This window comes from Eucalyptus grandis, chromosome 7, assembly GCF_016545825.1.
Source record: "Eucalyptus grandis isolate ANBG69807.140 chromosome 7, ASM1654582v1, whole genome shotgun sequence".
NCBI classification, from domain to species: Eukaryota; Viridiplantae; Streptophyta; class Magnoliopsida; order Myrtales; family Myrtaceae; genus Eucalyptus; species Eucalyptus grandis.
The window spans coordinates 32,531,609-32,556,123 of NC_052618.1; the positions used below are offsets into that span (position 1 = coordinate 32,531,609).

The 24,515-nt window shown below is 40.0% G+C and overlaps 2 protein-coding genes across 2 annotated transcripts; both read left to right on the forward strand.

The window, feature by feature from the left end:
* Window positions 1-13,566: 13,566 nt before the first annotated feature.
* On the forward strand, window positions 13,567-16,107 carry LOC104454934 (polyol transporter 5). Its single transcript, XM_010069805.3, is given in 4 exon segments — window positions 13,567-13,606; window positions 14,435-14,452; window positions 14,455-14,780; window positions 15,016-16,107. Coding segments are annotated over 4 exon segments (1,461 nt in total). The 5' UTR covers window positions 13,567-13,581.
* Window positions 16,108-20,049: 3,942 nt separating this feature from the next.
* On the forward strand, window positions 20,050-21,434 carry LOC108961111. The gene is made up of 2 exons (XM_018877666.2): window positions 20,050-20,869; window positions 21,175-21,434. Exons 1-2 carry the CDS (start codon window positions 20,278-20,280, stop codon window positions 21,201-21,203), a joined length of 621 nt encoding a protein of 206 aa, XP_018733211.2. The 5' UTR covers window positions 20,050-20,277; the 3' UTR covers window positions 21,204-21,434.
* Window positions 21,435-24,515: the final 3,081 nt, after the last annotated feature.

The window sequence follows — 24,515 nt, forward strand, 5'->3', positions numbered from 1 at the left end:
ATGTAGTATTAGTATTAATAATAATTCTACAATATTTTTTGTTAAATGTATTACGCCATTCAATCCCAAGTTATATAACTTAAGCCCATATTCATTAATAAAATTCTGATCGAGCTTGCATAGTTTTTCACATGAAGTTGATTAATATGGAAGGATTTCATAAATTTCTTATTGCGATAGAGTGTGTATGCGTCAGAAACTTCCGCATAATATAAACGTTTATAAAAAAAATCAAATTCGATTGTATTTAAAATCACTAATATGATTAATATCAAATTCTTTAATCCCATATCTACGTCAAGATTCAGCACCATACAATATCATAGAAAGTTGGCGTATATAGTAATATGTATTTTAAATGGTTAAATAAAATTGAAAGACAAAACAAAGATTGTGATAATTGAGAGTGAAAATAAAATAAACGGAACAGATGATAGTATGATTGGATCGAGACGTTGAGAGTAAAATTGCAATCGTTCTCTTATGGTTGTAAATACAATAGAAACATCAATTATAATAATGGTTGATGAATGAAATCAGACTCCTTGTATTAAACTAAAAAATCAAGTCGTTTTATAGGATCGCACTTTTGTGTTCGGGATATTCTATTGATAAATCAAGGAAAAATTATTTTCCGATGACTTCCAACCCCACTTTGAATGGAAAGCATGTGAATTTGAGTAATGATATTTACTACTTAATTAAGAATTAGTGCCATAAGGGTGTTTTTGTCATTTTAAATAAGAAAAAATGTTGTTCCATCCGAAAATGGGTGGGAAAGACTTGCCCTTCCCCACCGCATACTCGTGAAGGTGAACATCACTTCAACGTGACGGACTGTGGACGGACAATTTGCATGTGTCTGTAAGGATTAATCAACTCAAGTTTATGATATATATCAATATATTAGTTCCACAAGGTATTTTTATTTTCTTTATTGGTCTTTAATCTGGCACGTCAAATTTCATGATTATTGTTATTATTATAATTTCAAAATACTAGATTTTCGTTGAAGCTGAACACACAAAACTAGAGAAGGAATCTTAGTAAATACAAATTTCCTATTATAAAAGATAAATTTTATGCGAAATATAGCAGGTACACTAATAGCTCATTCTGTCATAATTGGAACGTGATTTATTTTTGACATGAGGCCCGAAAGTGCGGATTAATTAGTTTTATCCTGTAATGTAATCCATATAATCAATGCTTGTGCACTATTCTGTTTTTGATGGAACTGAATTTGGTTGAAATTTGCACTATATTTGATAAATAAGAGTTTGTCTTCGTCTAATGTCATCTTTTTCTTTTTATTTTTTTTTTTGGTTGAATAGTATCATCAAATAGATATTGTTATCCTTTCTTCACACTTGGTGATATTAAACAACCAACCCACCAACGCATAGTTGCGCTCGTTGAGGCTTGGTCTTCTGACCGCCAGGTCAGGAGTTCTACTCCCAGAGTCTACCACAACTCCCAGAGCAGTTCCGTAACTTAAGCGAGAGGCCCCGGCTGGTGGATTATTGGGCTAGTCTCTCCCGAGATATAGTCGATTTTGAGCTCCCGTAAAGTGAGCTAGGCCGGATTCTCGGCATAAAAAAAAAAAAAAAAAACCAAATCTCTCGAGTGGGGAGCCCTAGCGGTGGGTTGATGCTATGCTTCTGAAGATAAGCTAGGCCGGTGAGCTAGGCCAAATCCTCGACAAAAAAAAAAAAAAAAAAAAAAAAACCAAGTTTCTCAAATTATAGGTATTAATGGTTGTAACTTTGTAACTTTTCCCACTATGAAAAGGCATATATGGAAGTAATTTCTTGTATCTTAATTTTAACTTTGATAACTTTTTTTAACAAATTAAAAGTGAATATAGGTTGATGCGTTGAGGTTCAAAATTAAAATGAAAAGGACAAAAAAGAGACAGAGCTTTGCTAGTGAGGGGATAGGCTTGCTAGATTTGGTTGAAAATCCTCCCTAAGATTTTGTTTGTTTTTATTTTTATATAGACAAAAATAAAATGGGCGGACCCACTCACTCCTAAATTGGATGGAATCACATTTAAGTGACAAAAAAAAAACTCTTATGCCACACATACCCAATCAAGTAATAAATAGCCCTACTTTAAAAATTCATAGGGAAAAGACCACCAAAAACCCCAAACTTTGTCCAAAGTGATAAATTTACCCCAAATTTTTTTTTTGTGACACGAAAAATCCCAAACTTTGCAAATTGTGACACATTTACCCCATTAAGAGCATTTTCGTCTTATTATTTATGTTTTTTTTCTTCTTCTCTCCACCGGGCCGGCGGAGGGAAGCCGGCATCGGCGAGGGACGCCCTCACCAGCATTAGGCGAGATCGGCACTCGTTGATGTCCGGCAAGGGCCTCCCTCGCCAAATCTGGCGAGGATCTGCCACCTTTGCCCGAGTCTAGCAAGGGCACCCCTCGCCAGGCTCGCCCTCACTCGACGCCGACAAGGGCCGCCCTCACCTACATCAGGCTTGGCAAGGGGTGCACTTGCCGGACTCGGGCGAGGGTGCCGATCCTCGCTAGATTTGGCAAGGGAGGCCCCCGCCGAATGCCAACAAGGGCCGACCTTGCTCGACGCCGGCGAGGGCCCTCACCGGACGCCAGCTTCCCTCCGCCAGCTCGCCATGGCTGGCAAATGGAAGAAAAAAGAAAAAAAAAAGAAAAAAAAATTAAAAGTAAAAAGACCAAAATGCCCCTATGATTTAGGGTAAATGCGTCACACAAATGAAAGTTCAGGGTTTTTTTGTGTCACAAAAGAAATTTTTGGGTAAATGTGTCACGGTTAGCAAACTTTGGAGTTTTTCACGTTACAAAAAAAAAGTTTGGGGTAAATTTGTCACTTTAAGTAAGGTTTTGGGTTTTTGGTGATTTTTTCCCTTTAAAATATGAGCCGAAATTATCCCAATGTATTTTTTTTTCTTGATTTATCCTTGGACCGGTATGAGTCCTAGATAAAAAGCGTGTTTCTATATAAACTACAGAAATTTTTGTTTGAAATAAAGAGTCTGATTTCATTCATAAACCAGTTTCACAGTTGACTTTTCTTTGACCTCGCAAATTAAAGAGTATGATAGCAATTTTACTCTCAATTCCAATCATACTGTCCTCTGCTCTGTTTATTTAGTTTATTTCTCTCAAGTATTTCAATCTTTATTTTGTTCTCCAAATTCATCTAACCATTTTTTGGTTAAAATTTTATTTAACCATTTAAAAATTGTATATTATTAGACATACCAAATGTTTATAGCATTGCATGACACGCAATATATGCCACGATAATCTCATATGATCTAAATATGGAATTAGAAAATTTGATATATTAATCATATTCGTGATTTAATAAAAAAATTAATTATTTTTTGTAAACTTCTATGGGCAGTAATTTCTGACATATACACATTTAATCTCACCAACAATTCAATAAAATTCATCAATAGTTAAGTTCGTGTCAAAAACCATGCAGGCTCATTTGGAATCATGTGATAATGAATATGTACCAGAGTATATATATATATATATATTATAAAATTATATTTATATACATAGTGCATCACGTACAAATTTGGGCATTCAAGTTCCTCTGTTTTCTTAATATTATTTAAATGAAACAAAGATTCACACCACCATCAATGTACTATAATTTATATCTTGACCTAATATATGGATGAAGATTAAAAAAAAAGTCTCTTGTTATTTGATGGGGAAAAAAACGAGGATGAAGATAGTAGAAAACAAAAATGAAACCGTATAGGAAAGTTACGATTATAAGAAAGAGGGGAGATGACTGGCCACCCTTCCCATATAGGAAGGGGGATGTAAGGGATTTGAATCCCCACCTTCTTGGGGGGATTGTGGTGGGAATGATTTAGCTTTAGGTGTAAGTCTCGACTCTCACGCCCTGTAAAAAGATAGGGTAAAAGTCTGAGAGTGAGTGTTAGATTAAGAATAGAGTATGACCCACAAAAAAAGGGGAAGAAAAAACTACATTATGATAATTATTTTTACTTAATTGAGCATTGATAGCATAAAGATGTTTATGGCAATGTGCGGTTCCATTCCAAATGAGGGTAAAAGTATCCCCTCACGATAAGTGAATACATATTTCATGGATGTCAACAAGACGTTTATATATTTCCATGGATAATAGGTATTTGTCTCTAGAAGAAATTATTTCGAAATAATAAATATTCTGTGTGTCATGGTATTGTGTCCAAGGACACAAGCGTAGAAGTCAGAATAGCTTAAAGTTTGTGAAACTTTTTACGAGTCTTATGAATTGTTAAATCTAACCTTTAGCCTATAAAAGTGTTCACAGCACAAAGGAATCTATTAATTGTTAATGAGATTTGAACGGCTATTCTCGAGATCGAGAATTGATAAACCTTTGACGTGCACTATATACGACAACTCTCAAGGGTTAATGTTGGGAATGATTAACCTTCCATAGAGACCAAGTCCAAAATTATAGATATTTTTAAGCGCTATTCTCCGAAAACATAGTTGCGAGTTGGGAGGACCATTGAAGGTAACTCACTTGGAGTTATCCTAAAAACCAACTTGTTTGGATAACATGTCTATTTCTAGTTGTTGGTCGCTCCAAGAGATTTAGATTCCATCTAACTTAAATATATATATAGCATAATATCCTTTAAAAAAAACTCCCAATTTTAGCCACAATCATAATTTTACCTTAAACTTTTTTTTTCATTTTATATAAAAAAAATCAAAACTTTGGTCCAATCTCAATTTTAGTCTTTAAACTTTTTTGATCTCATATAAAAAAATCACCAACTTTAGGTCTAATCCGAATTCTACACTAAAATTTCTTTTGTCTAATAAAAAATCACAAATTTTTACTTGAATCTTCTATCTACTCCATTAACCGTCCAAAAATAGCCCTTAATAAAGTGGTATTTCCATGTCATTACTTTAGTTTTCCCCTAAATTTCAAATCCAAAAGGGTCTTTTGAAGAACTTTCACGTTTACCCAAACGACGTCTTCATTTGGGGAAAATTAGAGTAATTAGAGTTTGCTTTCTTCAGTTGTTTTTATTTTTAAGATAGTCTTCTTTCCATCTCGCTTGATCTTCAATTTTATGCTTAGTCTTCAATCTCTCATATTTAGGAGTCTTCCTTCTCTTGCGGTTAAAGAGCTTGCGCTCAAGACACTCGGCTTGGGATACTTGTATAGCTTGCGTTTGGGAGTTTTCCATCTTTTTATTATCAAAAAAAGAAAAAAAAAAGTGAATAGGAGGTTGATTGGGCAAATTTGAGCCTCAAATAAAAGTTTGTGGTTTTTATGAAAATGGTAAATTGCAACTTGACCTTTTATAGGATAAAAAAAATTAATATAGAATTGGGATTGCATCTAAAATTGGAGTTCTTTCATAGTATCATACCAAAAAATATATTGTCTTCTTAACTCATTAAAGGCAATCTAATCTTTATAATAATGACAAAATCCACAAATCAATTGTTGCAAGTCAAGTCAAAACTTGATATCTTCTTCTTCTTTTTTCTCACAATAATAGAGCATCTACAGCTTTTCGAGTATCCGATAAATCTTTATTGATTAAAAATGAGCTTACAGATTTGTGCTCTGAGTCTGCAAAGAACTGGCCATATTAGAAAAGGCAAATCAACGGAAATTCAAAATAATCGAGCTTTAAGTGCGGAAAATAAACATGCTTATAATACTTGAGAATTCTTGGGCTGAGTCTGCACCAAGAACTTACTGTTACTAAAGACATTGAACATTTCAGTCCAATCAATGAGAAATCAACTGGTCAAGAAAATAAAAAATAAAAAATAATATCAATAATCAAGCCATCATATTAAAAAGGCATTTCTCGAGCTTTAAGGCGGAAAATAAACATGCTTATAATACTTGAGAATTCTTGGGCTGACTGCACCAAGAACTTACCAAAGACATTGAACATTTCAGTCCAATTAGCAACAAGAAAATAAAAAATAAAAAATAATATCTTTTTCCAATTAGCAAATTCATCAAATTCACACTTATAATAATATTATGTTTTAAACTATCCCTTTTGTCTTGCTGTACATTTCAAACAGCACATACACTTAGGCAACCTCTCTGGACATAGTGTTTATACATATGCATAATAAATCAGTATCGTAGGAGTGCATAATTGGTGTTTATTCATTTCTCACACAATTTCCCATTTGAACGTACAGCTACCAACTAGAACAAGGTCTCCACGTGATTATTATATATATATATAGAAACTTCAAATAAACAATTAGTAATGTAGAGCTTCGTCTACCGCCCATGGTAGCATACCCTCTCGTCAATGTAGAGCTTCGTCAACCGGTAATGTTGTGCGAATCAACCATGGGTTCTGAAGCAGATTGCCTCCTTCTCTTTTAGTTTCCCTATTCCCCCACTTCTCGCTGTCCCTAGGGTTGACGCAAGATGTTTGCATGTTCTGGATTTCATCATCGGAGGTCATCGCTGCAATGCACAGAGGTGAATTACTTCACAACCTGCCCTATTTAGCTGTGTATCGTCACTTTTACTTACTCCTGTAGAAATTGTCGCTGTTTGGGGCTGGGTCTTTGCTTCACTTGCTACCGAATTATGTCCACTTAGAGGATTGTCTGGCAATGGCTTCGGACGATCCTGAGGAATCAGTGCGTATGGCTGCTCTGTGTCAGCGTTTGGGGCGTCTCTGCTCCGCACAAGAGGTAGAGATATGGAAGGACGTACCTGGACGTACCTGCAATAGAAAAACTTGCGGAATGTAGACTGACACTTTTGGGAAAGGTTATTACCACTTCTAATATAAATTTTCAGGCTTTCCAGGAAACTATGAAGCGTGTATGGCGAGTTGTTCTAGTTGAATTCTCTCAACGCGAAGGTGATTTATATTTAGCAAAGTTCCAAAATGATAAGGATTATCATCGTATTTCACACAGAGGACCTTGGCTTTTTTCTAGCCACTTAGTCAATTTTAAGCCCTGGATTCCTAATACACCTCTCCACTGCTATGATTTTACTCGATGTGCATTCTAGGTCCAAATATTTGGCTTGCCATTGGAGTGGATCACAGACCAGATTCTGAGGAAGGCTGCAAATCAGCTCGGTGACATTTTGGAGGTAAGAGTAGATAGTAAGGAGGGTTCCACAATCAAGATAGGGCGAGTACGAGTAGAAATGAACCTTGATGCACCTCTAAAAACTAGTAAATTGATTCCTTTAGCTGGGCAACTGTTATGGCTGGATTTTAGGTATGAACGACTCCCCCACTTTTGCTACTCGTGTGGGAGACTTGGCCACTATGCCACATACTGCACGGAAATCCCTTTTGATTTGGCGCGAGAGGAAGGCAAAGACAAACTGGCTTTTGGTCCGTGGTTGAAAGCAGAGGTTCGCGAATCTAGCCCCTATTGGAAAGCATTCTATAATCCTCTAGAAACTCAAGATCTAACTCAGGAAACAATACCAGAGACTCCACCAGCATTACTACAACCTCTAACCCTATTACCACCACCGGCAGCTAAAGACCAAGAAGTTATTAGAGCATCTCTTCAAGGGCAGTATCCTGCCGCAACAGAGCCTCCTCCAAATCCTCTTCAGGCTTTGTATCAGCAGGGGAAGACCATTACAACAGCTTTGATCCCTGCACATGCCAAAGCAAAAGGAAAACTTACCAATCCTTTGAATCATCCTAAAGCAGTCGAGCCTCTTAAACTCACTTCGTCGTACTTGCATCAACAGGGGAGAATTACTCACATACATCAGCTTCCTGCAGAAGATATAGAACAGGGCCTTCTTGACTACCCAATGGATATCCAGCAAACCAAAAAATTGAAAAGTACCCGAACTACCATAAGAGCAGGACAAGTAAAGAAGCTAAAACGATACTCTCCCTATGACAAGGGGTGTGTTGCAACTGATCATCTTGATGAAACACACCTTCAGGAAACACCAATATTTGCAGCAGATGAAGCACTTCACCGGGCTTTGGTGGCTGGCCCTCAATAGCCACCATGACACAAATGAAGCTTTTATGTTGGAACTGTCAGGGGTTGGGCAATCCCCTGACAGTCCAAGCCCTTAAGGCTTTGTCAGCCAAAGAAAAGCCCGACCTTCTATTTTTTATGGAAACCAAGAACCGGGAGTTGGTTCTCAACAGATTACAGCGTAGTTTACATTATAATAGGTCTTTTGTTCAAAATCCAGTCAGCATAGTAGGTGGTTTAGCGGTTTTTTGGAATGATACTATCTCTTTAGAAATAGAAGGCGTATCGGAGGATTATTTTGATATGGTTTGCAGGGATTATAGCGATGATCGGCTTATGAGAATTACCTGTTTGCACACCCCTTTCTCGTATCACAATCGCCAGCTGTTCTGGGAGAATCTTCGAAGAATCAGTGCTTTCAATACACTTCCCTGGATTTGTGCCGGGGATTTTAATGAAATTCTTCATCCTTGGGAAAAGGTAGGCAAACGATCTCCTCTCCGATCTTGGATCACTTCCTTTCGAGCTATTGTAGATGATTGTGCCTTGATGGAAGTCGAAAGCAAGGGTTGTGCGTATACTTGGACAAATAATCATGAAGGGGCTGATCTTGTAAAGGAACGATTAGACCGAGTCCTATGCTCTATGGAGTGGCGACTACTCTATCCGGAGGCTGAAGTGTATGCATTACCGGCACTAGGCTCTGATCATAGCCCTTTACTTCTTTCCATAGTGCTCGTTCACAAACATCGCCAATGCACTTTTGCTTATGAGGCATATTGGAACGATGACCCGGAATGTAGCCAAGTTGTCTCTGAAACATGGCCTTATGATCAATTGAGAAATTCTGATCTTTTGCACAAACTAACTAAAGTGAGAAATGCTTTAAGCCTATGGAGTCGATCAAAGTTTGGTAATGGACAACACTTGTGGATAATGGCTTTACAACAACATCTACAAACACTAACTAATCACCCTTACAGCTCCAATACCGACAAAGATGAGGTCTCTCAAATCCAAGATGAGCTGAGGAATATTTGGCAACAAGAAGAGCAGTTTTGGGCTATGAGGTCCAGGATAAATTGGTTGCGTTGGGGTGACAAAAACAATAAATTCTTTCATGCCACTACAATCCAACGACGGCAGAGAAATCGGATTGGAATGCTTCGGAATGAAAATAATGAATGGGTGCGGGATATAACAGCTTTAAAGGAGTTGACTTCTGCTTTCTTTAAACAGCTATATACAACTGTTGGCCACCGGGACTTTGGCCCCGTTTTAGATCAATGTCAAACAGTTGTCATGGACACAATGAACGCACAATTATTGGCCTCTGTAACAGTTGATGAAGTACGACAAGCCACTTTCCAATTGGGTGCCACGAAAGCTCTAGGTCCCGATGGTTTTAACGGTTTGTTCTACCAAACCCATTGGAATACTATATAGCATGATTTATTCAGACTAGTTACTGACTTTTTTCAGTTTGGTAAGCTGCATCGAGATCTAAACAAGACTCTAATCGCTCTGATTCCTAAAGTACACCACCCTAAAAGTCTTGACCAGTTCCGACCGATAAGTTTGTGTAATTTTGCATATAAAATTATCGCCAAAGTCATGGCAAACCGCCTAAGACCTTTGCTAGAGCAGCTGATCTCAATTGAGCAGGCTACCTTTGTGAGTGGGCGTCAAATACAGGACAATGTCTTAATCGTTCACGAGGTTCTTCATCACTTCAAGACGAGGAATAGGAAACGACACTTCCAAGCTCTCCTTAAGACCGACATGCAGAAGGCCTACGACAAGGTTGAATGGGATTTCCTCCAAGCCTACCTTACTAAACTGGGGTTTCATCTTTGGTGGGTTCAAATGGTGATGCAATGGATCACCATGACGACTATGAGTGTAAAATTGAATGGGGAACATCTACCCTACTTCACACCATCAAGAGGACTCAGACAAGGAGACCCTCTTTCTCCATATCTCTTTATCTTAATGGTGAATGCACTGTCCACTCTCATCCATAACGCACTAACAATGGGACATCTCCACGGCATCAAACTCACTAGGTCATGTCCCACTCTCTCGCATCTTTTCTTTGCTAATGATTCAGTTTTCTTCCTAGATGGTACTATCACGGAATGTTAGAATATGGCCAATATATTAAATCAATATTGTCAGGCTACGGGTCAAGTGATAAATAGAAACAAGTCTAGCCTCTACTTCAGTAAATTTTGCCCGATAAGTCTTCAAACTAACTTGGCTGTTGAATTGTGGGTACCGGTGTTGAGCTATTATGGGAAATATTTAGGAGTACCATCTGAATGGGGCCAATCTAAAAAAGATTTGTTTGGCTGGATATTAAGAAGAATCAATGCAAAATTGGAGGGTTGGAAAGAACTATTATTATCGAAAGGTGGAAAGGAGATTCTACTCAAGTCTGTCATCCAAGCCATGCCGCAGTATGCCATGTCGATATTTAAGCTTCCTATGTCTCTTTGCCGATTGATTTAGCAGAGGATCGCCAAATTTTGGTGGCGCAATGATAAGAATAGGAATGGTGTGCATTGGAAGAATTGGGACTTACTTATAACTAGTAAGAATTCCGGTGGGTTAGGCTTTCGGGACCTTATCGCTTTTAACAAGGCTATGCTAGGCAAGCAGGCCTGGAGATTACTTCATCAACCTAATTCGCTCTGGGGTCAGCTCCTCAAGGGGTTATATTTCCATTCCAAGGATTTTGAATCAGCAGAACACGGCTCACATCCTTCCTGGGGCTGGAGAAGTATTCTTATTGGGCGGGATGCCATCTTACCGAATGTAAGATGGTCTGTGGGAGATGGAAAATCAATTCATATCAGGAAGCATTGCTGGTTACCAAGTGGTAAGATTGGTGGACCAGCAGCTAAAGATGAGCCTAGGATGGTGGCTGATCTTATTGATCTTGTCCACCATACATGGAATACCCACCTAATCACAGAGATGTTCGACGACTTTATTGTCGACGAAATACTGAGGATTCCAATCAGACCCCTCCATACAACTGATCAGCTTATTTGGACAGCAACATCAACAAGGCATTCTACGGTCAAAAGCAATTATAAAGCATTGGTAAAGACAGCAAGCAAACCAAATGGCAATCAGGCATCAACTTCATACCAGACACCTCCCAAACTATGGCGCAATATATGGAAAATGCATACAACACCGAAAATTCGGATAGTTATGTGGTTAGCCTACCAAAACGCCCTAGCTACTAAAGCAAACTTATATCACAGACACATTATCTCCAGCCCTATGTGTACCATCTGCAATCAGAACAAGCCAGAAACCGTTGAACATCTCTTCTTCTATTGTCCGTGGACGGCAGGAGTATGGACACATCCCCAACTAAATATCTTCTTCCAGCCAAATTCAATAACTCGTCTGGATAAGTGGATTGCTGAAATAGTAAGAGATCAGAACTTCTTACCTGGATTGACCATGATTGCTCATGTTTTATGGCAGCTGTGGCGTCTGCGCAATAATTGTAATTTCCGTGGTCTACATCCTAATCCCAATAAGGCTGTTGTAGATGCCTTGGCTTAGAGTCGCATCTCCAATCTCTCTGATCACGGACGTCCCCAAACAGAAAGTACGCGCAAAGCAGCTTCCCCTTGCTTCATCAGCACACTACGGCAACCGTCGGATCCAGGCTTCATCAAGTGCAATATTGACGGCTCCTTCTACCCAGGGAACAGAGAGGGCACAATGGCATGCATCAGTCGCGATCACAGGTGTCTCCTAACAGATGTATATACGTGCAGATTTCCAGCAACTTCGGCTTTTCAAACTGAAATACAGCCATTTACCTTAACCCTAAAACGTCCGCAACAGCAGGGCCTCCTCACTACATATTTGGTGATCGAATCTGACTGTCTGCAGTTGATTGATGTTCTTCAAGCACGGACGCAACCACCATGGGAGGAACGGCCGCTGTTCGACAAGCTTCGATTGCTTCTGCCCCTTTTCCCTAACCTACGACTGCAACATTGCAACATAAGGGCTAATTCCAGCCGACAGGGCTGCAAAGGCCCACGGACGACCAGACCTGGCCCAAAACTGGAATATTTTTCCTCCTTTTTTGCAAACTCTGGTAGCGGCGGATGCTTTCGCTTCTGCTTCTTTTCGAACGCTAAGATGTAATATTTCTCCTACTTAAATATCACTCTTACTTACTGACCAAAAATAAACAATTAGTCATCACTTAGCAGCAATGAATATTAAATAGATGAATAATTAATTTAGTGGATGGAGGCTTTTCAACCAAATCTAGCAAGCCTATCCCCTCCCTAGCAATGCTCCACCACACCCCCTTTTTGATTTGATCAAAAAACTAAATCCACCTTTTGATTTGAAAGCCAGCAAAGTCAAATTTAGGACACTTGCTGAAAATCATTTCCTCATATGCCTTTTCATAGTTGGAATCATTAACACGTTGCTAAAAATTGAGAATCATAGTTGATTCAAATCAACCATTTAATTACTTCCCATAATAATCCACAAGTGAAGGGACCTTAGATGTATTACCAAATATCGGAAAAAAAAAAGGGGGTACCAATATCTTGCCTTTGATGACATTAAACGGGGACAATGTCTTGTTTGCGGAAAATAGTGCAAATTTTCATCCAAAGTCAGTTCAATCCGAAACGGATACGACAAAGCATCGATTACTCTGACTAGATTAGAGGATAAAGTTTCCACATATGTAATTAATCCGCACTTTTGGAAGGCATACCAAATATGATTTTCCTTCCACTTTTATGAACTTCATATTTAATTCCTATCCACACCTGCCGCGGATTTTATCTTTTATAATTTTTTTTTTTTAAATCCGCATTGACGAAGATTCATTCTCCAATTTTGCGTGCTCGGCTTGCATGAAAATATGATATTATACGGAATTATACTAATGACGATCATCGTGAAATTCCATATATGTGATACACGAACGGTGGAAAACTAAAACTATCATACGGAGACAATAAATATTGATATATGTTATATCAAAAATAACATTTTTAAATTGACCTTCAAGTGCGTGCGTAAGGAAAAATTAAACAAAGATTCCCATGAGTGCCCTTTCCACAAAAACAAAAACAAAAGTATTTTTCCTCCGCTTGTAGTTATTTTATTTTAGGTGAAATAAAAAGGATCATGAAGATTATGAGTCAAGTGATTGGAGATCCTCCAAGAGCACAGAATCATGGTCCAACGTTCACGCAAACTTTGGTCTCTTTCCAAGACAAGCGACGCGAGCTTCGGCCTATTTATGGACTCCCCATTTCTGCACACCAGTACTCGTGTACCTTCTTCACTCACTTCTCTCATTTCTTCTCCGCTCGTTATCTTCATATAAGCACACCAAGAAAGTCTCTCTCTCTCTCTCTCTCTCTCTCTCTCTCTCTCTGGGGAAGAAGATGGAGATGGCTGACCGGAACACTGTGGCTAAAGATGGCATCTCCGACGCCGGCAACCAACGGAAGTCACCGCGCAAGAACAAGTATGCCTTCGCCTGTGCCATCTTGGCCTCCATGACCTCCGTTTTGCTAGGATATGGTCAGTCCTCTCTCTCTCGATCTTGAGCATTGCTTGGTCATTGCATTTAATTTTCATACAGTGAATCAACCTCTTGCACCTCAACTCTGTTTTTATCCGAAATCAGACTATATCTCAGTCCTTGCTTTTCTTTTTCTAGCTTTGTCACCGATAAAAATGATAGATCCAACTCACCCGTGAGCAACGCAGTTGATTGAGAGCTCTCCTTCCTTCGATGGAGGTCGAGGGTTCGAAACCCTGCACTGGTAGTGATTGAAGCGGGGAGCCCCGGCAGTAGGTTGCTGGGTTAGTCTCCTCCGAGGTATAGTCGCTAAAGGCCTCTCAGAGGCCCTGGACTCCAAATCGGCATAAGCTGACAAGGGTACTCGGCAGATCCTCAGTTAACAAAATAAATAAATAAAAAATGATAGATCCATGGCCAACGGTCAATTTTTATTTTTCTGATGGATATAGGAAATGAAGGAAATCAGAAACAGAAAAAGAAAGGAAAAAAGAATTTCCCAAGAAATGGAAAAAAGAAAATTGACCCGCAACATTCTTTATTTTTTTTCATTATGATTTTTAAGGGTAAACATTTGGACTTTAATTGTAAAACTCCACATAAGTATGCAATAAATGGTTTTCGGATAACATCCCTTTTTACCATTTTATTTGAACCAAACAAGTTAATTTCAGATAAAGTCGATTGCGCTTATTATTTCTCATTATCTTCATCTTATAAATGATACATACAAGGAAAATCAATTTGAAGAAAAAGGGAGGAAGAAAAGGGACACGGGAATTTCTTTTCAATTTCTTGTAAATAAGACTTTTCATGAATTTTGACAGACGTAGGCGTGATGAGCGGGCAATCATTTTTGTTGTGGAGGAACTCAAGATAAACCATGTGGAGGTGGAGGTCTTGATGGGGGTCATCAATCTGTACTCGCTCGTCGGGTCAGCGATGGCGGGGCGAACCTCCGATTGGATCGGCCGGCGCTACACCATCGTGTTGTCCGGGGCCATCTTCTTCGCCGGGGCCCTTCTCATGGGCTTAGCCCCCAACTACGCCTTCCTCATGTTCGGTCGCTTCGTCGCCGGCATCGGCGTTGGCTACGGCCTCATGATCGCCCCTGTCTACACCGCGGAGGTCTCCCCCGTCTCCTCCCGCGGCTTCCTCACCTCCTTCCCGGAAGTACCATCTCATTTTCTATGTTTTTACCCTAATTTTGTATTATATTTTTCATTTTTTTTATGTCATTAATTTTTTTTTTTACCTTTTCATGTTGAACTTGTATAGGTGACTGATGTTTTATACCTCGTAGTAGAGGCTTATTTTTCTCATTTAGAAAATGTGTTGTTAAATAGTTTTTTGTTATAACACTACCAATGGGGAGCGTACTGGCATAAAATAAACGTCATTTTTTTAGGTGTTCATCAACCTTGGCGTTCTCCTTGGCTACATTTCCAACTATGCCTTTTCCAAGCTTCCCCTCAAACTTGGGTGGCGTCTCATGCTCGGCGTGGGAGCAATCCCCTCGGTCATGCTCGCCTTGGGGGTCCTTGCCATGCCGGAGTCCCCCCGGTGGCTCATCATGCACGGTCGCCTAGCCGATGCAAAGCGGGTTCTTGACAAGACCTCCAACTCCAAGGATGAGGCCGCGCTCCGACTCGCGGATATCAAGGAGGCTGCCGGCATTCCTGCAGAGTGTTTTGACGACGTCGTCAAAGTCACCAAGCGGAGCACCGGGGAGGGCGTCTGGCGGGATCTCCTCCTCCACCCAACCCCATCTGTTCGGCACATCCTCATATGTGCCGTCGGAATCCACTTCTTCCAACAGGCCTCCGGCATCGATGCCGTCGTCCTCTACAGCCCTAGCATCTTTGAGGAGGCCGGCATCACTTCCTCCGACAAAAAGCTCCTAGCCACCATCGCAGTAGGCTTCGTAAAAACAATATTTATCCTCGTCTCCACCTTCCTCCTCGATCGGGTCGGGCGGCGGCCATTATTGCTTAGCAGCGTCGGTGGGATGATCGTCTCACTCTCCACCCTTGCCGCGTGCCTCACCATCATCGGCCGCAGCCACACAAATCTCAAGTGGGCAATCGCCATGTGCATCGCATCGGTGTTGTTCTTCGTGGCCTTCTTCTCCATCGGGCTGGGGCCAATCGCATGGGTGTACAGCTCGGAGATCTTCCCACTGAGGCTACGTGCGCAGGGGTGCGCAATCGGCGTCGCCATCAATCGGGTGGCGAGTGGAGTGTTGGTGATGACGTTCTTGTCACTCTCTAAGGCAATCACCATCGGCGGGGCCTTCTTCTTGTACACGGGGATCGTGTGCGCTTCGTGGGTGTTCTTTTACGTGCTGATGCCGGAAACTCAGGGGCGGACCTTAGAGGAGATAGATCAGTTCTTTGGTAAATACACCAAATGGAGGTCCACGAAGAGGGAGCTGGAGATGCGAAGGAACAAAGCGGTGGTCAACAATGGTGGAGGCAGCGGCGAGCGGCATTCAGTGTAATTGATGGTATTTGGTAGATATGAATGCCTTTGCTAGGGTTTTTTAAGAGCCATTATAGATAATAAGAACTGGGTAGTGATCGCTGACGTGGACAGGAACGAAAGGGGATGCTTCTTGTTTGATATCGAAAGCATAGGAAACAGAAAAAGAATCACTTGGATGAATTTTGAAAGAAAAATCCGAGAGAAATCCCTCAGAAAATTTAATTCCCGTTGATACTAGAAGCCTACTGTTTTTCCTTTCATACAGTGGTTTGGCCTTCTGTTTTCACATATAATTTGAGTCTTCAGTGATTGAAATGGTGGGAGGATTGCTGTTGGAGAAGATGTAAAGAGGGCATGAACATTTCAAATTGAAGTCCTTGACCCCCAATCATTTATGTGGGGAAGAAACTGGATTTCTTGCTCTAGTCACTGTCTGTGCCACTGCTCTCAGTCATCAAACCTTTTCCCCTTTTTGTCTTACTTCTTAATCTCCTTTCTTTAATTTGAGAATTCCAGCTCTCAAAATGGTAGGAACACCAAAATTTTATATTGCTCAGATAAACAAGCAGGGCCAGAAAAAAGAAGAAAGAGATTCAAGGTGTGGCACAGAATTCATATGGTGCATCATACGGAGCGAACTATGTGAAACTAGTGATGACAGCTTGAGGTGCACGGGGCAAAGGTGTACCAGATTTCTTCAGTAGGAATGGCTTCATCTGTCGTGCAAGTGAGGTTAGCCAAACAGTGCATCTTCAATTTTTTCGGTGCCTAGGAATCTGGCAACTTGCTCCGGTTCATCTTCTGATCAATCATAAATCCGGTGTTCCAAAGTTCTTTAGGAGTCGTCCACCATATAGTTTTAAAAAAAAAAACAAAAAAATTCTTTCATACTCTAAATCTTAATTCACTTCCAAACTTTTGTCCCAATTCTTTACAAAATGTAAAACCCATACTTCAAATAAAACATCCTCACTACTGAAGGTGGAGAATCAAACACCCCACCTCCCCTTTCCCATATGAGAAGGATAGCTGCTAGGGCAATTGCCAATCGTTATTGTAAAGAGTTTGTAACTATTGGGATACTATCTGGTCAATTAACAAGGAATATCATAAGGAAGTGAATCAAAATCTTTCGGGTGCAACTACTAGGGAGAAAGTCATTTTAGTCATTTTTACGACACCTTCAATTGATTAGCATTTGCGTGATGGGTAATGTCTCGTTATAAGGAAGTTCCGAGTGATAGCCTATACGTCCCTTATTGACGAAAATTTTGTATTTCTCAAATGTTCATATTTTAAGTTGCCCATAGACTAATTCAATTGAGGACCGGAAGATTGTGATCATTGGATTTTTCACGCGATGTCGTTTTCACTTGGAAAACAAGGAAATTCTTGATTGAGAATGTTTTTTAGATTTCGTGACTTGAGGCGTAATTTGTGGACATTAGGTTTGCAAATGGGCGGGAACTCCTTCCATCAACTCAAAGCACTAGGTAATGACCAGAATTATTTACAAATCCCTCCAACCATTTAATGTCATACGGGCATAAAATATGTGGAAAACAAAAGAACTCGTCAAATAGGTGAGTTAGGTTGAATTTGGATCTGATCGAAAATGGTCCAATTCAGATTGATCAATTTAACCCGCTTTGACTCATATTCATGTAGAGTAAATCTAATAACCCATATCCAACCCAACTCATACCCAACACATATCCGATCCGACTCGTATTACTAAAACTCATTAAGATTCTAGAAAAACTCACACCCGTTTTAAGCTATATGCTAATTAGATAAAAACTTCAAATAAAAAAAAAGCAAATTAAACAATTAGAAAATGTAAAAAGCCTATAAATTGAAATATCTATAAAGACTAACCAACAAAATATATATTTATTAAAAAATTAGGGCAGATGAACCCATGTTGCAACTTGGATTCAATGAGTCCAATTTCATGTCGGTAGCTCTTTTATTTTAAATCCGTTACAAATGAGTTAGGAAAAAAATAAAACTCAAAAAAATAGGTTTTTAGTAACCCATAATTTAACCCATTTTTCAAAACCAGTGAAACTCTTTAAAGTGGATGCATGCTTAGCCTATTCGCGATGAGACTCGGGGAAAATTCACACTTATATCAAAAGATGCAGTTGCCCTATCTCCATTTTCATTGAAACATTGAACATCTCCAAGTCTAGAAGACTTTTCTGGGGGTGTCGAGCACATGATCAGCAACCACTTCACTTGTCCTCTCTTAAAGCTACATCGCCAAAATTCAGGCTGCAGAAGGTTCAAACTTCAACATAATTTCTCATTCTATAGAATTTAGCGTCATAGAGGGCAACAGAATACTCTCTTTCCAAAACTAAGGCATAATACAAAGCAGAAGAAATCTAGATTGGGGAGAAGCTACTTGCTTTGCTTTGCGAAAAGCAAAACACCAACAATTACAAAGCTTTAACACCGTAGGCGTTCGGCAACAAAACAGTAAATCAATCAAGAAAGGCCTCAGTTATGCGCATCGAAAAAAGTAAGACAAAAAATCAAAACCCACATTTGGTGCAAAACAGCACAAAAGTCTACAGAACACGAAACCGATGGATTACCCTGAGAAATTACCTATGCTTCAAAGATCGAATGACGCGGGGAGAGTATTAGGGTTTGTAAGCAAGAGCTGGAAAGCCCGGAATCGCACCGGAGCTCGACATTGGATCAACAAGACTCCGCAAGAACCGCGAACTAAGAAAATATGAGTCAAAAAGTGAGTTATAGACGCATTTTGCCACACCTAACAGAAAGCCATCATCAAACTTCATATAATTTTTTTTTTAACTCGAATGATCCAACATTACACTGAAATAGAAATTGATGAAAAAGGTACACTTTGACAAAGTATTGATATATGTATGTTAGGAGTAAGAAGGGTAAATTAGTCTATCACTTTTAGGGTTTATTTTTTATGTATATATATTAAAGTTTATTGAGTAATACAAAGTAACTTTTCTCTACATGGTATCAGAGCCTAGGGTTTAACCCTAGACGACGGAGCAGCCGCCCACCACCGTCGACTCGCCACCACCGTTCACCGGAATAGGGCTTCTCCCTCGCGTTGCTCGCGCAGCTCGCGCGGCTCACTCACGTGGTTCGCTCGCGCGGCTCGCTCGCACGGCTCGCTCTCGCGTTGCTCGCACGGCTCACTCGCGTGGTTCGCTCGCGGGACTCGCTCGCAGGGGCTCGCTCGCGGGGCTCTTTCGCGCGGCTCACTCGGCTCGCGCCGCTCACGCTGCCCGCACGGCTTGCTCGTGCGACTTCCGCGCGCTCGTGCTTGTGCGATTTGCTGGCCTACCAGGGGTTTTGACGACCCTATGCTTGTTGGATTTGGTGGTGTAGCTGTCCCGCTTCTTGTACGTGAGGTCAGTGAAGGAGAGGGAAAACCCTAAAGAGAGAAAGAAGACAAGTTGCAGTAGCGACAAAGTGCAATAGCACTCATCGGGATGATTTTGTGGGTTAGAATTTGCTTTAAAGTTGCTGATTTGGCTAATTTGGCTGATTAATGAAGCAAGTTGCTGCTTGGGTATAGTGCAGTTATTTATTTGATAATTTGAAAGTTGTGTGGTAGCTTCTATCATTTTATTTGGTAGTGGTAATATTGGGTTATTGAATTGTTGAGGCTGAGTTGTTTGACGGAAGCTAAGGTCAGAGTTTGCTTATTCTTATTTGGAAAATGGGCGATAAGAAGAATAATACTGTGATGAGTGAGGTGATTTCCTCTTCATCTAATCGAATTACTGATAAGAAGCTCGCAGGTAGTGCTAACTTCCACCAATGGAAGAAAATTGTGAAGCTTACTTTGACAGGCAGGAATCAACATAGACACTTAACTGAGTTTAAGCCCAGAGATGATGTAACTTGGGATGGTGTTGATGCACGTATTCTTGGTCAAATGCTGAATTTTATGGAGAGTAATATAGTTGACATGGTAACTCATATTGATACAGTCAGAGAACTATGGGAGTATTTGAATGTGCTGTATTCTGGGCAAGATAATTTGTCACGGATTTATGAGCTATCATAGGAGTTTTATCGATTTGAAAGAAAGGGGCGCTCTATTACTCAGTGCTTTGCAGACTTTAAGAGATTGTATGAGGAGTTGAATGCTGTTCTCCCTATTTCAGATGATGTTCAACAAATGCAACGTCAAAGGGAACAATTGGCTGTAATGGGATTCTTAGGATGTCTTGGTTCTGAATGTGAAAATGTTAGGTCTCAAATTCTTGGAGGAGAGAATATAGCATCACTCACAGATACATTTGCTCGAGTTCTTCAAGTATCTCGTGAGTCCTCTCAAGATACTACATCTATGGTGGGGAGTTCAGCCCTTGTCTCCCAGACTCGAACTGGTAGTGGTAATAGGAGTGATGGAGGAACCCGTGGCGGGTATAGTGGGCGTGGTGTCCAAGGAGGAGGCCGAGGCATTGGAATAGGGAGAGGTCAAGGTAATCAACATCCTTATGGACAATTCCATATATCTACTGATAATTCGGGAACTACACGAGTTTGTCATTACTGTGGCAAACCTGGTCATATTCAAAAATTTTGCTACAAGCTACATGGGAGACCAGGGCAGCAACACCAGTTTGCTAATACTGTGTCTAATATTGACCCTACTCCACAGTCATCTGAAGACAAGGTGGTGGTTATGTCTGGTGAGGAATATGCTCGGTACACACGGTCTCAAATCTCACAGCCTGTTTCTTCCACTGCTACTTTGGCTCAGACAGGTAATGCTACTGCATGTCTTTCGGCTACTTCTCGTCCTTGGATCATTGATCCAGGGGCTTTTGATCACATGTCAGGTCTTTTAGGTATATTTTCCTCTTTTTCTCCATCTTCGTCCATAGTTACTCTAGCCAATGGGTCACCTACACATGTTAGGGGAATTAGCACAGTTAACCCAAGTCCTTCATTACCTTTGTCCTCAGTGCTTTATCTTCCACAATTTCCATTTAACCTAATGTCTGTTAGTAAGTTAACCAAAAACTTTCAGTATTCAGTAACTTTTTATCCCGATTCTTGTGTCTTCCAGGATCTGGCTACGAAGAAGACGATTGGTAGAGGACGTGAGGAAGGGGGGCTGTATGTACTTGAAGATGCTTCTTCAGTTGCTTGCACAAGTGTTGCGTCCCCACATCAAATCCATTGTCGTCTTGGTCATCCTTCTCTACGTAGTCTTCAAGAGTTAGATTCTAGTTTTCAATCTCTTTCTAGTCTAGAGTGCGAGTCATGCCAACTTGGCAAATTACATCGTGTTAGTTATACACCTCGAGTCATTAAACGATCAGCATCTCCTTTTTATTAATTCATTCAGATATTTGGGGTCCATGTCGTGTGGTTTCCAATTCGGGTTTCAGATATTTTGTTACTTTTGTCGATGACTATTCCAGAGTTACTTGGTTATATTTAATGAAAGATCGTTCATAATTATTTTCTATTTTTCGTGCATTTATATCTGAAATTTATACTCAATTTGGCATGCGTGTTAAAGTTCTGCGTTATGATAATGCTAAGGAGTATTTTTCCACATCCTTTTCTGATTTTATGACTCAACATGGTATGATCCATGAATCTTCCTGTCCTAATACTCCACAACTTAATGGTATTGCTGAACGGAAGAATAGGCATTTATTGGAAGTTACTAGATCCATGTTATTTGAGATGAAGGTACCGAAAACCTTTTGGTCTGATGCTGTTCTAACTGCATGTTATCTCATTAATCGCATGCCTTCTTCTATTCTGCAAGGTGGTATTCCTTTTTCCACCTTGCTTCCTAGTGAACCACTGTTTGTCTTACCACCCCGTATCTTTGGTTGTGTCTGTTTTGTTCGTGATCATCGACCTAGAGTATCAAAACTTGATCCCAAGGCACTCAAGTGTATGTTTATGGGTTATTCCCGCACTCAAAAAGGATATCGATGTTATTCTCCATTACTAAGAAAATATTTTGTAACAGCTAATGTTTCATTTTTTGAATCCACTCCTTATCATAATGTTCCAATTGATGTGTCTGAATTAGATGAAGACTTGTATGTGACCACCATTCGGTCTACTATTCCCAATGTTTCACCAGTATCTACAGAGAAACCACCTCCTCTCCAGGTTTATACACGACGTCATTGTGATGCTACTACTTTTGCTCCCCCGCTCCTCATGTCACTACTACGTCGACTTCAGCTCCAGATCCGCCATTAGCTGTCCCTCCTCTTGTATCTGATCTTGATCTTCCTATTGCTCATCGCAAAGGTACACGTACTTGTACTCAACATTCTATTGCAAATTTTATTTCTCACTCTTCTGTGTCTCCTACTTTTCGAGCCTTTTTAACTACTGTTGAACAATATCCTATCCCCAAGTCTGTCGCTGAGGCGTTACAAAGTTCTGGTTGGAGGACAGAAATGGAAGAAGAATTACAGGCTCTTGAGATTAATCAAACTTGGGACTTAGTACCACTTCCTCTAAGCAAAACTGTTATTGGTTGTCGATGGGTGTATGCTGTAAAAGTTAACCCCGATGGTTCTTTTGCTCGTTTAAAAGCAAGACTTGTTGCGAAAGGGTATGCTCAGGTGTATGGGGTTGACTATCTAGACACATTTTCTCCTGTTGCCAAACTTACTTATGTTCGTATTTTGATCTCTCTTGCTGCAACGTATAATTGGCCTTTATTTCAGCTTGATGTTAAGAATGCTTTCTTGAATGGCACTCTTCATGAGGAAGTTTATATGGAGCAACCTCCAGGGTTTGTTGCTTAGGGGAGTCTGACTAGTTTGCAAATTAAAAAAATCTTTATATGGTTTGAAACAATCTCCACGAGCATGGTTTGGAAGATTTTCTGAGGTTGTATTGTCTTTTGGGCTATCAAGATGTGGAAATGATCATTCTTTCTTTTATAAACAATCAAGGGGAGGCAAACTATTCTTGATTGTGTATGTTGATGATATTTTCATCACGGGAGATGACTTGGTTGGTATAGCTGAGCTAAAAGCCTATCTTCAGCAACAGTTTCAAACTAAGGACTTAGGAAAATTAAAATATTTCCTAGGAATCGAAGTGGCACAATCACAAAAAGGTGTTGTTCTGTCACAAATAAAATATGTCTTGGATTTGCTCACTGAGACAGGTATGTTGGGATCAAAGCCTCTTGATTCACCCATGGAACAAGGGGTTAAATTAGTTGCTGATGGAGGAGAAATTCTTAATAATCCTAAGAGATATAGAAGACTGGTAGATAAGCTTAATTATCTTACAGTTACTCGACCAGACATTATTTTTCCTGTCAGTGTAGTAAGCCAGTTTTTGTCTTCCCCTCGTACATCTCACTAGGATGCAGTAATTCGGATATTGAGGTATTTGAAGAAAGCTCCGGGAAAAGGAATTCTCTACCAAAACCATGGTCATAACAGAGTTGAAGGTTTTTCTGATGCTGATTGGGCTGGGTCTCCAGATGATAGATGATCAACTACTGGATATTGTACCTTAGTCGGAGGAAATCTGGTATCATGGAAAAGTAAGAAACAAAGTGTTGTTGCTCGCTCTAGTGCTGAGTCAGAATATAGAGCCATGACACAAGTGACGTGTGAATTAGTGTGGATTCGACAGTTATTGACTAAGTTAGGCTTTAAAGATTTAGTACCCATGACTCTGTGGTGCGATAATAAAGCTGCTGTGCATATAGCTTCCAACCCCGTGTTTCATGAGAGAACAAAACACATTGAGGTTGATTGTCATTTTATCCGAGAGAAGTTGCAAAATGGAGTAATTCTTCCCAGTCATGTTCGAACCAGTGAACAACTTGCGGATATCTTTACTAAGTCATTGGGTAATGGGAGGATAGAACATATTTGTAACAAGCTGAGCATGATTAATATTTATGCTCCAGCTTGAGGGGGAGTGTTAGGAGTAAGAAGGGTAAATTAGTCTTTACCACTTTTAGGGTTTATTTTTTATGTATATATATTAAAGTTTATTGAGTAATACAAAGTAACTTTTCTCTACAATGTACAAGAACATTTAGAGTAGACGCTCAAATTAACTATGAAAGCAAGGCAAGAAGCACATTCTCAAGGAATTACATTGTGTATTCAAGCCGGGAAGTAGGCTCCTCCGGCAATGTTCGAGACACAAACGACAAGATCCACTTCCATTACATAATCTAAGAATCATCGCCGAGATGCGTAGCCACTGCAACTTCAAAAGATTAACTAGTCTCTTAGGACAGCCATACATCACTCGATGTCGGACCTGTCGCTATAACTAATGATAGAGATCTTGGCCTTAAAGGATGCACTCACCGCATCTCATGTCACATAATTGAGAGCATTAGAAACAATGCTTGTAAAGCAGTTCATCTTTGTCCACGAGTGAGAATCGAAG